The following is a 14,852-nucleotide window of genomic DNA, read 5'->3' as shown; positions in this document are numbered from 1 at the left end:
TTTTTTAATAGTTCTATAATATATATCGTAAAAGATAGCACGACTTAAATTTGTCCCCTTAAAATCTTTTGTACTGTTTTGAATGCATATTTGTATAATTTAATAGCAAACTAAAATGGAGCTGTATGCAGGCGCGGATAATTACTAAAATTTTATACCGCAATGGTCTTTTCTTAATTTGCAACGGAGTATAGTTGCAGAAAAATGATGCTCACGTCTAATTATTTTACTAAATTTCATGACGTCATTCAGATAAAACTTAACAAGGAATTTTTTTTAATCGTTTAATTAAATAATAATCATGTTATATTTTTTTGGAATGCATTTCTCACTCTCTTTTCTTCAATATAATTAAAGAGGTAAAATCATCTATTTATTTTTTTGATTCTTAAATAAAACAAATTGTATTTTTAAAATAGTAATACTAATTTGTGTATTTAAATTTAATTCAGTTTGAGGTTTTTACTTAAAAATGTAATATTAGGATTATTTTGACTAATTATCTATTGAAATCTGGTGAAAAATCTAAGAAAAATGGTTTCTAAGTTCACATAAACAGAGTTCCTCAAATTAAAGTTTAAAAAAAAAAAGAAAAAAAAAAGGAAAATTTTACCATGGTGTTATTTTTTCTATCATTCAATTTAGAATTAATATTTTTTAAATTTATAAGAATAAAAATAGTAGAGACTTTATACTAAACCACATGTGCTCATAAATTGTATTTTTCTTTTAGTCACTGCACTTTATTGTCTTATTTTTAATATTTATCCTTTTGTTTTAAACTTACACTTATTATGAATTAACGTATAAAAGAAAAAATCTATTCAAGCTATCCAAGCTATATCAAGCTAAATATTTATTCTAAATTAAATGTTACAAAAAAATCAACTAATTTTAGCTAAAGTAGTAATAAATTTAATAATGCTTATAGTATTTATTAAAATATATAGATCATTAATATCTTTCATTTGCACAGTTTATTGTTGTTCTCTTTTTATTTTAGAAGCATGTTCAAAGTAATAATCAACCCATGCATGTGGGCAAAACTGAATAAAAATGATGTTGGCAGCTGTAAAGAATAATGACGTCATGCCTGGCACAATATGAGTGAACTGATAGCAATATCAAACTCCCAAAATTTCCATTTTTGGCCACTGCAAATTTTTTTAGTTAGGTTAAATAATATATTTTATAAGTTTTTCCTTATTATTTAAGCATTATAATTTTAGTTAAAATTTTTATTCTATAGTTAAAATAATACAACAAATTTATTGCCTGAAATGTATGTAAGAGCACTTATATAAGGTGCATAAATCATGGAAGATTCTCGGATTACTTTTGGGAAATAACTTTTTTAAGCTTCATAATCTTAAAAAACTTCATATTTTGAATATATTTTACAAAAAAAAATTCATTTATGTGTACGTGGGAAATTGTACAATTTGTAATATTCAAAAAATTAAAATTTTAATTTCTTTTACGCGTCATGAAACAATTATAAAAGTCTTCGTTTCTTTTAGGATATAATAAGTAAATTATATAATTTTGTAAGTTCCTGTTTGTAAATATGGACAATAAGTTTTTTGAATTTAAAATGTGTTTGCGGTATCTGTAATTGGACATAAATTTGAATCAATTTGATATTTTTATCATTTAAAAAGGATCTATGGAGTTTCATTGCTACCCATGACATTATCATAATTTTCCATAGTCATAAAATATAAACATATGAATATACAATACAGCCGTAATATATAAAAACATTTATTGGAAAAATTTTTTCATAAGTGTGGCCAAAAATGTCAGCCAAATGGGGGAGGATTATTCATTTGCTTTGCGTTAGCAGAGAGGACGAGGGAGAAAGTAATCGTTAATATCGATCAATAAACTCAAAGCAGAGCAGGCTCTACTTCTCTAAACTGGAACATTTATGTTGTTACAAAATGCTCATTGGCAGTTTTTTGGTTTCAACTGTCTATGGTGTCAGCAAAAATAAACAATATATACTTATAATTATGAAAAAATACAATGCGTATTTATTAAGTCTGTGCACCGGTTTTGTGTAATTTATATTTTTCGAATTTGATTTGGTTTAGGTGTGCAGATTATAATATAGTTATTTAATTTCAAAATTTTAATTAATTATCTCTAGTTTAACTAATACAATATATTAAAAGTTAAATTTCAAATAAATTTTAACCAAATAAAGTTTTAAATTTTCCGTTTGATTTACCACAAACACTTAATTTAATAATTTAGCGAATTTTTTTAAAAAAAAAACAATTAATGAAAATTTAATATTGGTTATAGCTCGTGATTGAAGTTTTAAGTTGAATTAGTTACAGTATGATTATCATGTTATTAAGTTGATAAAGTAAAGTAACAAAATATTTGTCAGGGTCCAAGATATAGAAAATACATAAATAGTTCGTATATGTAACGTATATTTAAATATATTTCACTACATGTTCAAAATTATCATTAAGTAAAAACTTTTTATGTTTATTCTTAGGTATCTAAAGTTGATAAATGCGGCTTTCGTTAAATATATACATATATAGAAAGCGTGTGTAAACAGTCACATATGCTTAGTTTCTTTTCAACAACTATTAATCACTGTTTTAAAAGAATACAACGTTTTTTTAAAAAGAGGAGGCATTTTTTTAGCTACAAGCTCTACTAAACATGAGTTCTTGAATAAACATACCCTACATTTTTAATGTAGAAACTCGAAATAATATTTCCATTTCTAACGTTTCTTAAAACTCAAAATAAATTAAATAAAAAAATAAAACTTCAAAATGGAAAGTGGATTTAAGTATCTGTAATAAAGGGTAAAAAAAAACTCAATGATTTGCTCAAAACTTGTCTTTAAGAAATCACAAGCGATAAAATAATGCTACCAAGTTTACATTTTCCCTCCTCTCCTCCAGTCATTAAAAATCTGTATTTAATAATAAATCTATAATGTAATTAAAAATTGAATATAAAAATAATTTAATAAAAAATAATTTATTAAAAAACTGACAGATGAATAAACAGTTAATATTATTTAATCCAATTTTACATAACACTTATGTGTGTATAATATTTTTTCTTAACATTTGGACATTGGCGAAAGATTTTTTAAAAAATTATTTCGCAGTATTTTGATTTATTCTAAACTCTTAAGAACTTTTTCATTTTATATTTTGTTATATGATATGGAAAGCAAGCTTTTTCTATTCTCATCATAATATAAGAAGGAGTTACCAAACAAAATTGTTACTTTTAATAATACAAATGAATAAATAATTATTTATTATCACGTAAAGTTTAAGTTTTAATGTCTGAATTATTAACTATTGATTGTTAATTTTTATTTACAACTTTAATATTTTGTTATTTTAAATAATATATTGTTAAAAAGAAAATCATAAAAAATAGTATATAAAAATATAAATAATAGCACATTTCAATGTAAAATAGAGTTACTGAGAAAATAGAATTGTTAGTAACTATTATACAAAGTTTCTCTATAACAATGAATGGCAATCAACCTTCTTCCAGAGTAGTGATTTGCAGTTCATGCGTCGGGGGTCCAGAGCCAGCTGCATTGAAAGCTTTTACAACAATGATATAGGTGGTGGCTTTTTGGAGGCCCTGGATGAGGAGCGATCCCCCTCTCCTATCTGTTGTTTCCACTGTCTGGTATGTGAACGATGAACCAGAATGAGCAACTTTATTTCCAACGTAATAACCTCGGAGGGGACCGTTCCAGTGATGGCGTTGGGGAGGCTGAAGAATAAAGTAATCGATGTGAATATTGCTAATAACAATGTCTGTCATGATGTTAAATGTACATAAAATCATAATATAATGAATGTAAAATCACATTAATAAATATGTACAAAATTATAATCTATCACAGTATTTCCCTTATAAGTAAAAACTATTTAATAAATAAAAAAAAGAATGATCAGTTTTACGATTTTTAAGAAAATCTTATGGAAAATGAATAAAATAAAATGCAAAAAGCACGTTTTAATAATTATTGCCCGAGGATTGAGTTTTTACGTATTAAGATGCAATATTAATGGTGCTTAATTTCTACATATGCTAATTAATTAGTGATAATATTTCAGGTACAAGATCAGATATACAATTTAAGAATCACTGATTTTCTTTAAATAAACCTTTTTTTTAAACCCAGAAATTGAATTTCTGATACACAAATTAAGGGGTTTAGGTGCAATCTGGAAAATATGGTTTCAACAGTTTGGTATGAAGAGCAGTCAAAAGAGTTTTGACATTATAGATTTGTAACGAAGTGTGAAAATAAAAATAAAAAGTTTGTTTTTATATTAAAATAGATCGTTTCATTAATTTATCAATAGGCTAAGGCTATAATTTTTTTAATTAAAAGTTTAAAATATTCAAAAACAATAATGAAACTTTTTTTAAATAACACCTGAAGAAAAAAAAGTTTGAATAGTTTTGAAAATATGGGAAACTAAATTTTATATGATAAATTTGCGGGCAAAATATACATGAATCAAAGATAAAGCTTTATATATTTAATGGCTTAATCAAATGCTTCTTAAATTTGAAACTAGACATAATGCATTAATTGGCCTAACAAGGATTTTTAAAAAATATTTTTCCTAAATAACAATAAAAAGAAAAAGTATTAAAATTGCATTAAAAAACGTTTAATCTATTAGTTATTATACTTACTTTCCATGAAACTCGAATGGCTTTTGAGCTCACAGGTTCAACTCTTAGATCAAGTGGAGCTCCATCAGGAGCTAAATTAAAGTTAAAAAAAATGTATGAGTAAATGCAGGCCCGTGAAAGTGTAACGTGTAAAATGATAATGCCATTATATTATTTGATATGATGATGTTCATTACTTTAATGCAACATGAATTTATAAATCAATGTTAGATCCCGTTAAGTTCAGGATTTAAATTATGATAAAACGGACATTTATAATGAATTTAATTATTTTGTTAAAAGCCTTTAAGAACCTATGTTGCATTTTGGCTACACAACCACCATTAATACTACAATTTATTTTTAATACGATTTTGCATTATATAAATTTGAAATCTATAAAAATATGACTTAATAAATTTCAATTACAAAAAAGTAATAAAAATTAATAAACGTTAGTAATAAAGACAATAAAATAAACAAATTAATAACTTCATTTGCCTGCAAGTTATTATTGTATATTATTAAAATACGTAAAGTCGCCAATATAAAGTGGGATTTTCAGGGAAATATTATAAAAAGTTAGTACAGAATAGTTATTTCTAGCCAAAAATTTATAGAAACATATTTTCATCAAAAGTACACTTTCATGATTTAGAGTATAGTTTAAAATATATATATATAAATTAAAAAGCATAAATGTTTAAAGTAAAACAATATTATAAACCAGTTGAATACTAAAAATATATCCAGAAATTTACTCAAAAATAATATTATGGATCTTCCCCTTTTTCCCCTTCTATTTTGTTGTTGTCTCTAATCCTATTTAAATTATAAATACCATTTATCTACGCAAAACATTTTATTTGAATAGGTTAAAATAGGTTCTTTTTTAATTCGCATTTAAAACTTGTATTATATCTTTATTTAGTTTTTATAAAGTAAATAAGCATCAAAAATGAAAAAATTGTTATTTTGTTTGTAATTGATATAAATAAATCATGTAAATAAAAATTGAAACCTTCTTCTATAGTTCGAAATGTTATAGGCTGCGAAGGATCTCCTTGACCAACGTTATTTTGAGCAAACACTTGGACACTGTACGACGTCCCTGGATGTAAATTGGGAACTGTGACAGATGTTTGAACAGCTGGCAGTGTAACTTGATGAAGCTTGCCTCTTTTTTCTGAAATGCAAATAAAATTTTTTATGCTGCAATTATTAAAAGTTGATAAAGTATTTTCGCTAATAAGATAGATAAATTTTAACGGCAATAGCATAAAGATTCAGTGCATTAGAGAAATCCAGATTCAATGAATCAATCTTATTGTATGAGATGTAAATTTTGTAAGCCGAGCTGTGTACTGTAAAAACTGGCAATTTCGGTGTATTATCCGTAAAATACAACCTTTACCGTAAAATACCATACCATAATGTTTACAGTAATATTTATTCAATTAAAGCAGTTCAGAGATTTTACAGTAATAATTACTGTAAAAATTATGGTATATCAAAGATTTTATTCAGTAACATATTCCGGTTAAAAGGGATTTTACGTCCGAACATTATAATCCGAAAAATTCATTTACCCTAAAATACCTATACAATTATACAATAATTTTTGCAGTAATATTTGTTTAATTGGAATGATTCAGTGATTTCACAGTAATAATTTCTGTAAATGTTACGGCATTATACGGGTTTTTTCCATAACATGTTCCGGAAAGAATAAATTTTACGGTAAAGATTACCAGCACCCAGAGTGCCGTTACTTTTTTCGTAATTTGATCCTGAATTTTTTATAGTGCAAGTGAACTGGTTAGAAAAGTTCTTTTATTTTATAATAATTTAATTAAACAAATGACTTATTTGAAACTTAAAAAAATGAGGTATGAAATTTGTACACCGAGCTCTTATTTTTGTTCAATGGTGAGTTTAGATTGATTTAATATTAGTTGTACCAAGCATACATTTATTTTAAAAATAAACTTGCATTTTAAACTTATGAAATTCAAGCTGAAATATGCATGCAAAAATAAAAATAAGTCGATTTCTTTTTTCTAAATTCTGAATGCATAACAATTATGCTATAAAAAAATTAGATATTCAGAAACAAATATAGATACAAGCTTAAAAATTGATATCTTTAAAAATAATTTGTAAAGTAAAGATGTGATTTTTATTTATTTATATGAATCTGTAAAAAAGCATGCTTTTAGTGTCTTACCATCATTTCTCCAATATCTGACGACATAATTTTCAACTATCCCTTCATCAGAAGATGATGGTTGCCAAGACAATCGAATCGATCGAACTTGAACTTCAGATGTTCGAAGACCAGTCGGTGGAGATGGAGGTTCTGTTTTGGAGGAAGTAAAAATCACATTTGAATTTTCCAAATTAAAGTACAAATACATCAATGTATAAAAATAAAGTTAAATTTAGCCATAGATGATACCAAAATAATAGGAAGAAAAAATATAAAATAAATTTTTTAAACCTTCTTTCAGAGTACAAAGTGGAAAAGAAAATCATTCACCTTATATGTAACTTCATTTCATGTAATGATCAGATTTACATGTTATAAGATGCAATCTTGATGGTTTAAAGAATATATGTTAATTATGTCAAATTATTAACATATATCATATTTTAAGTAAGAAAAAATCAGACGAAAAAAATATTTTCTTTGAGTAGACCTGATTTTTCAAACATAAGGAGTAGCCGTTATTTGGAAAACATGGTTCCGATAATTTAGTCAAGAGACCAGACAAAAGTGTGTTTTTAACTGCTAATTTAATTTTTCTTTTACTTCACTATCTCTCTGATAACTACACTGAGAAAAAACTGTGCTCAATGCTATGCTATAACTATTCCCATAACCTTACCAGAATATGGTAAAGTTATGGGAACACGAAAAAGCTCAGTAATTTTTACAAAAGCATTTAGGTAATAATTTTGTAAAAATTAACAATAAAAGATTATTTTATAATAGGTGATAATATTCGGTTAATGTGATAAAATTTGGCAATTTTATCATGATACCTTAGACCATGGCGAAAAACAATTTATTTGATTAAATTTAATTTTTAATTTCGTATTTTTCACTAAATTTGCTGCATTTAGAACTATAATTTTGGAAACTTGGATTCTTGTTAAAAAGTTACCATATCAATTGAAAAATTGCCAAATGAATGGTTCAAATGCCGTATATTTTGATTTTATTAACCGAAGTTACGATTTTTTTAACCAGAAATTTCATTACCATAAGTACTGAGTTTATTGATTATGCACTGATTTCTTTTTATAAATGCTGTTACAAATTTTGCTTTAAGATATAGGTGATATCGTTTCACGGATTTCTTAAACGCTTATAATAATATTATAAATAGTTCATTTATTCCTAATTTTTCTGATTCTGAGATCATTTGAACTGCATAGCTAAGAATAAAACCAAATAATATTAATTGAATTTTCTTTATTTGTTTCCAATCACTATAAAGTCATGAAAAGAGTTAAAACACACAGGTTCTAAAATGAATTTCATGCACAAAGCTAAGATATACGAATAAAATAAATCGAAACTTAATTATATAAATAAAAAATTTTTTTGTTACACTTTAAAATGAGATTTTTAGTTACATTTTGTTTGATTAATTATTAAAATCAATGTCTGAATTTGGAAAAATGAAATGGATGTTTATTTGAAAACAAATTTCTCATAAAACACGCATGATCACAGTAAGCAGATTAGATAGCATTTGAGACATTTGTAAGTTAAAAATTTTTATTCCCTCCCTAAATATAAAAAAGTCACCTTTTCCTTAACCACTAATAACACCATTCCTTTATAATACCGAAATGTTTGGTAAAAATATTGTAGATACGTTTCAAATTAAATGACGAGTTAAATGGTGTATAACTATGTTTTTATTTGAAGATCAAAGTTATCTATTAGAGAGAATATAAAAAACAAAATCATATGATGATTCATTATTAAGATTGTTATGAGAGATTATTTACCAAACACCTACTCAACATAACTCTTATATTATGGTTGGTATTCAAGTCTTCATGGTTTATGTTTATTTTCTAAACATTATTTATAAATATTTCTTTTTCAACCATTTTCGGTAATATTTTAATAGATTTCAAGAAGACTTCATTTTTAAACAAGATAAAATATTTAAAAGGAAATGTCAAGAAAATATTTTTTATTGTTAAATGGAAATATTATGATGTACTACAGAAAAGTTTTTGATTTTATTAAAAATGCATTTATGTTTTTTGTATTATTATATTGTATTTTGTATTAAATGTATAATTTTGAAGGATAAGAAAAGATTTTTCAAAAAACAATGTGACCTTTTGTACTATATGTTAGTTTTTATGCCCTTTGTGTATGCTTAAAATGACCGCTCGGGAAAGGATATCTGATATTTTTGTTACAGATTCATACAAATGTTAATTACTGTAAGTATGAACTAAGACATGTAGAAAAGAAGAAGACCCAATGAGGCAATAGCCCATGCATCCAGTCAAAAGCAATTCAATGACTAAAATAATAATCATATTTTGAAAAATATTAAAATTTTACTACTACAAAAAATTGTAATTTTGATTTATTTTCCTTAAAAAGAAAAAGTATAAGCAAAAATGATTTGAAATATTTAAGAGATAAATTTTATGATTCAGAATGATGAATATAATATGATTTTGAATCTAATTTAATAATGAGTTTTAAGCGCATTAGAATTCTGAATTAACTTTTTACAATAGCCCACTTAAGTTACCAAAAAAATGAATAAATAAATAAATAAATAAATAAATAAATAAATAAATAAATAAATAAATAAATAATATTAAAGAGTTTTCTCAATGTATCCAAACACTTCTGTACTGAAAACTTAGTGGTGAGGGAAAAATTTGGTAATTTTATTATGATACCTTAGAGCAAGGCATAGAGACCATTTTTTAGGTTAAATGGTTAAATTTACGTTTAAGTTTTGTATTCTTTACTAAATATGTGGCAATAAGAACTACAGTTTTGAAAACAAAAATTTTTGGAATACCATTACCGTTTGAATAATAAAATAACCAAATAAATGGTTTAAATACCTTATATTTTGGTTTTACTAATCAGAATAATTATCTCTGAACATTAATAATTAATTCATGAAAATAATATTTGATTTCTTAATAGTTCATATTACCTAGAACTATGAGTTTCACTTTTCCTTCATCGTTACCAAATTGATTATGAGCGTTGCACACATAAGTTCCAACGTCAGCTTTCTGAGAATCGTGAACCAGCAATTCCGATTTTGTACCGTAATCTGTTGCATCTTTCACGACTTCAAATCTGAAAGTAAATGGTTTTGCAATTTACATAAATTAAGTATAACCGAAGATTTTTACAAGAAAGTTTATTACTAATTACAAGGCAACAAAAAATTACCATATATTTAGTTTTCATAAGGCATAACATATATCGTTAATAAAAAAATATTCATGTATGAAATTGTAAGCGCACGGGCCAAATAATTATTAGAATCAGATTTTCCCCTCAAGTTTGTTTCTAAATAAAATAATACTTTTAGAAGTCATGAATCTTTTTAAAGGGTTTTTATTGATATTTAAAGAATGTTCATAATTAAAATTTTGAATTGATTAATTGTTTTGTAATAAACAACACAATGCCAGAATTTTATATATATGTTTATACAACACGCGAGGAATTGAGTCAATTAAAACCTATTGCAATTTTTTAAAAAATATTAAGATTAAAACATAATGCACTCAACAGAGGGTTATACTCAATACTGAAGTGTTCATATATCCAAAAAATTTTAATAAATATGTTTCAAAAATAATGTATCTTTGTTATTGCCTTAAATTTTTTCAAAAGATATATTAAATAGTTTGTATATCATACTCTCAAAAACCTTAAAAAAGACCTAATAAAATTCTTTTATTGTCAAATTTTTAAAACTGTTTTTAGAAGATAATTAATAAAAAAAATGGTTGATAATTTTTGTTAACAGCAAATCTTTAGCCTATTTAAAAATAAAATTATGATTTTGTGACATTAATTTAATTGCTTTTTAAATCAATGTTTTTCAACGTGTTCTTTATTATTGTTAAATTTATTTAACTATTAATTATAAACTTTGGTTAAATTATATTTATTTTTTTACATTTGTGTACTTATATTAATTTGCTTAAGCTAATGTTTTAATGCCTAAAACAGTTTTAGCAGTTTCATAACAAACAGGGTTCTACAGGTGAAACAAATATGTTCTTAACAATTGCATGATCCCATTTATCATTTAATTTTGTGAAGCACTTGCTTTTGACATATTTTTATTATAGTACATAATTTTTATATTTTTATGATTGTGTAAAGACTTATCTATGACTTAAATTTTTTAACGAATTAGCACTCTGCAAAAGTGACTTAAAAACATAACACTCATAATATTGAATGACGTAATTCAGAAGTTATAAAACTTTTATTATAAAAAAAGTTAGATTGTTGTGTCATGTTATGCTATATTAAACATCGAAGTTAGCTTGATGTTTAATATAGTATAATATGATATTATGTTACTAATATCAACTAGTGATGAGTTGCATGCGTACTCATGCATGCATGAGTTGTATTTTATTAAATGGAAACGCATATAATAAAATGTTCAAATAATATCCGATAATAACTGCCGTAAATTTTTATTAAAGACACTGACTGAGCAGACTTTTTTATAGTAAAATTAGAAATAGAACAAAAAAGCATAAAATTTAGTAAAGAACATTCTTAGTGTGTATAAGTGGCAAGCGACACTATTATAACGTTAAACAGCAAGTAATAACCTAACATTTATTCAAAAATGGCATTTGGTGAATATGGAGATGGTCTGGTTTTTCAAATGAACATCTGCTAAATTTGGCTGGTTTTGAAGCAAAACGTAATTTTTAAATGCATGTAACACGTTGATTTGACCGAATTATCGAGGGTTAGTTATATTTAACTGACGGAAAAGCTTATTTAAAACTTTAAAAAATAAATAAGTAAATAAAAGAATGCATTTCCGAAACTTGAGGAGCTGGTAGATTTCAGAACTGAGTGAGGAAATTAAAATCTTGAGAAAGAAAAATTTATGTAAATTTTTTTTAACCATTGGATTCATTGTAATCAAATTGTTCTATTTGAATACTTTTTTAGAGTTTAAGATATATATTTTATTCAATCAGGATTTTTACCAAAAATATACAATATTTTTTATATCTGATTAATTGTTAAGAAATATGCTGATTAAAATTCATAAAAGATAACAGTTAATAGGAGCAGAAACTTATGCCAGAACGTTTTTATCACTGTATTATTAAATATATCGTATTATTATAGGAAAATCGATAATGTTAACGGTAATTTACCGTGTCATTTTTTGATGAAATGTTACTATAATTACGCGGAAGTTATTACTATTCCCATGCAATGATTGTTTTTTTATTTTATTTTTAATGACAAACTATTTTTGAAACAACAGTAATATTAAGTCTTTATGCTATACAAAAAAATTACCAACTAAAAGTGATTTAATAATAATTTCATTTAAAATAAAGGAGTTTTTCTAAACGGGTCAGAGAGTGAAAAGAAAGGACGATTAAATGAATGATTTTTTCTGTGAATTTCAGATGAGGAAAACACGTTTTTTAACTTCACATCATCAAGGTCATCAAGATTGTTAGACGACTGACAAATTAAGTGGCAATAATGAAAAACAAAACGAACTATAAGCTTTACTTTTTTTGAAACTTGATTGCTATATTCACTGATGTAACGGGAATATACGGTTTTATTGAAGTTTTCTTGATTCAATAAAGAAACTTTCATACATTGTAATTAATAAATCTTACTAGGAGGCTTCGCCCCCTGCTCGCTGGCACTCGCCAACCCCCGGAACTGCTTTCGCAGTTCATTTCGGATTGCTTCGCAATCCGATGCTCGCTTTGCTCGCTCATTGGATACTTTCTTAACGTCTAGCTTTTGTATACTTTTTTGAACACTGAAGTTCCGAAAACTTTTCACTGTAGAAAATTCTAAACCTGTGCATTTCAATATTTGAAATTGCAAACAGTTCACAGATTCTTCTTAATCCCACTATTCGAAATTTCAGTTGTTGAGAAAAGTAATAGTTGTAAGTTTTGTTTTGAAGTCTTTCCCACCAGAAGGCTAAAACCATGTGTTGTAAAACAATATGAAATAGTACTGAAAGCCGGATGTACAGCATCGGCTTCGATGAAGATACTTTTGTGAGATTTTTTTTGATAATTCGGTGAGAATTCACCCGATAAGACATATGAAGCTCACTACGTGCTCTTGCGCGCCGAAGCCTAACAAATGAAACGTATTAGTGTTTTATATAATATAGATTAGCCATATGATGCTCACTACGTGCTCCTGCGCGCCGAAGCCCATCAATTAAAAATGAAAACTGTTGCCAACGCGAGAAAAGAAATATCATCGGTTTTATTGATACATACGTATTAGCGTTTTATATAATATAGATGGTATTGTTTGCATTCGAACATTAAATGAATCATTGTTTAGAGAAAAAGTATGAAAATACATTGTATAATTTTAATTCACAAATAAAATAATCTTAGAAGACGTTTTTCTTAGGTATTAAGAGTGTATAATTATTTGCTTAATTTAAGCAGCTTAGAAATAAAATAAAAAATAACATTAATAGTTCTGAAAAAGGATATTAATAATTCTTATTCATAAAATATTTTCTACAGGAAAATTATTATTTAAATATTTAATGTAATTGTTATTTTTTTAGACATTCTAATGTCAAAATATTGATTAAATAAAACTGTGCGTTTACAAAAAATGAAATTACGTTACAATAAAATTTATACATATTTTATTTTAATTTTACGAATAGAAACGAATCACTATGTAAATAAAAATTTTAAAATTATATTCATGTATAAGATTGCACTTAAATACATAATTTTTTTTCTGCATATAATATCTCAATTAAAAATCATTATTAATACAAATAATAATTTTAGTCAACCTATTTCATTTTATAGCTCATGTAGAATAATATTTTTAATAAAATGTTCTTTGATGTGTTAACTTAAACTTTTCTTCAAATGAATCAGCACTTAACACATTAGGCTTATTTTCTGTTAATTTAAAAAGCTAATAAAAATATAAATGCACCAATATTTCATGATTTCGTATTATTAGTTTTTAAATGTAGTAAATGTTTTAATATTAAGGCAATCAACTATTTATAACTTAGCAGATAATGCGTAATATTGTAAATTGTATTTGCAAAATTACCTTAATTCGAAGATAGTTCTCTAAGTGCATCAAGGTATAAAATTTACAATAGACATATGGCATTTTGTAAATAATTGATGTAATTATGTGATTGTAGTTGTTAATTGATGTGATTTGTAGGGGGAATTTTGGAATGTATTTATTGTTTCAATTTCTGGAGAGTGACATTTAATATTCATGTATTTAAAAAGTTTTTTTAAAGAGTCCCGATAAGAACTATTAAAATTAATGACTAATTAAAATTCAGTCAATAAATAAAACTTGTCAATATACTATGTCAGACGAAAAAAGATTCGTGAAGCAATTAGACTCGTAAATTTTAAAATAAAAATGAAGCTAGCATCGGTTTTCTGTTTCTATCACTTTATATTTAAAATCGAAGGTCAGTTTCATTAATTTCTATTTATGAAAATACACTGCAAAAAAGTTTGGATAAAATTATGGGGAAAAGTACCAGCACTCAGGGTACCGGTACTTTTTATCGTAAAATCTAATTTTACCGAAACATGTTGCTGAACAAAAAATCAGATGGGCCATAATTTTTATAGTTATAATTACTGTAAAAACACAACATCACTCGAATTAAATAAATATTACTGTAAAAATTGCGGTATAATACTTTACGGTAAATATGGAATAATAGATTTTTCGAAAGATGCCCTAAGTCCCGGTTCTTTTTACAGTAAAATCCTTTTTTACCAGAACATATTACGGAATAAGAAATTTAATATACTCTAATTTTTACTGTAATAATTACTGTAAAATAGCCAAAATACACTAATTAAATAAATATTTCTGT

At 25.3% G+C, this 14,852-nt stretch overlaps 1 protein-coding gene across 27 annotated transcripts in view; it reads right to left on the bottom strand.

Moving 5' to 3' along the window:
• LOC107452311 (cell adhesion molecule Dscam1) overlaps positions 1–14,852 on the bottom strand; it is a 113,306-nt gene that overhangs the window by 9,193 nt on the left and 89,261 nt on the right. For all 27 annotated transcript variants that reach the window (XM_071178573.1, XM_071178568.1, XM_071178588.1 and 24 more), the window contains 5 exons: positions 9,909–10,057; positions 6,923–7,054; positions 5,717–5,881; positions 4,717–4,787; positions 3,540–3,777 (listed from right to left, as the gene is read on the bottom strand). In XM_071178573.1, coding sequence (XP_071034674.1) covers positions 3,540–3,777; positions 4,717–4,787; positions 5,717–5,881; positions 6,923–7,054; positions 9,909–10,057 — 755 coding nt within the window. The remainder of the gene's footprint in view (positions 1–3,539; positions 3,778–4,716; positions 4,788–5,716; positions 5,882–6,922; positions 7,055–9,908; positions 10,058–14,852) is intronic.

Source organism: Parasteatoda tepidariorum, chromosome 3, assembly GCF_043381705.1.
Source record: "Parasteatoda tepidariorum isolate YZ-2023 chromosome 3, CAS_Ptep_4.0, whole genome shotgun sequence".
Classification (NCBI taxonomy): Eukaryota; Metazoa; Arthropoda; class Arachnida; order Araneae; family Theridiidae; genus Parasteatoda; species Parasteatoda tepidariorum.
This window is presented reverse-complemented; position numbering and strand designations above follow the sequence as displayed.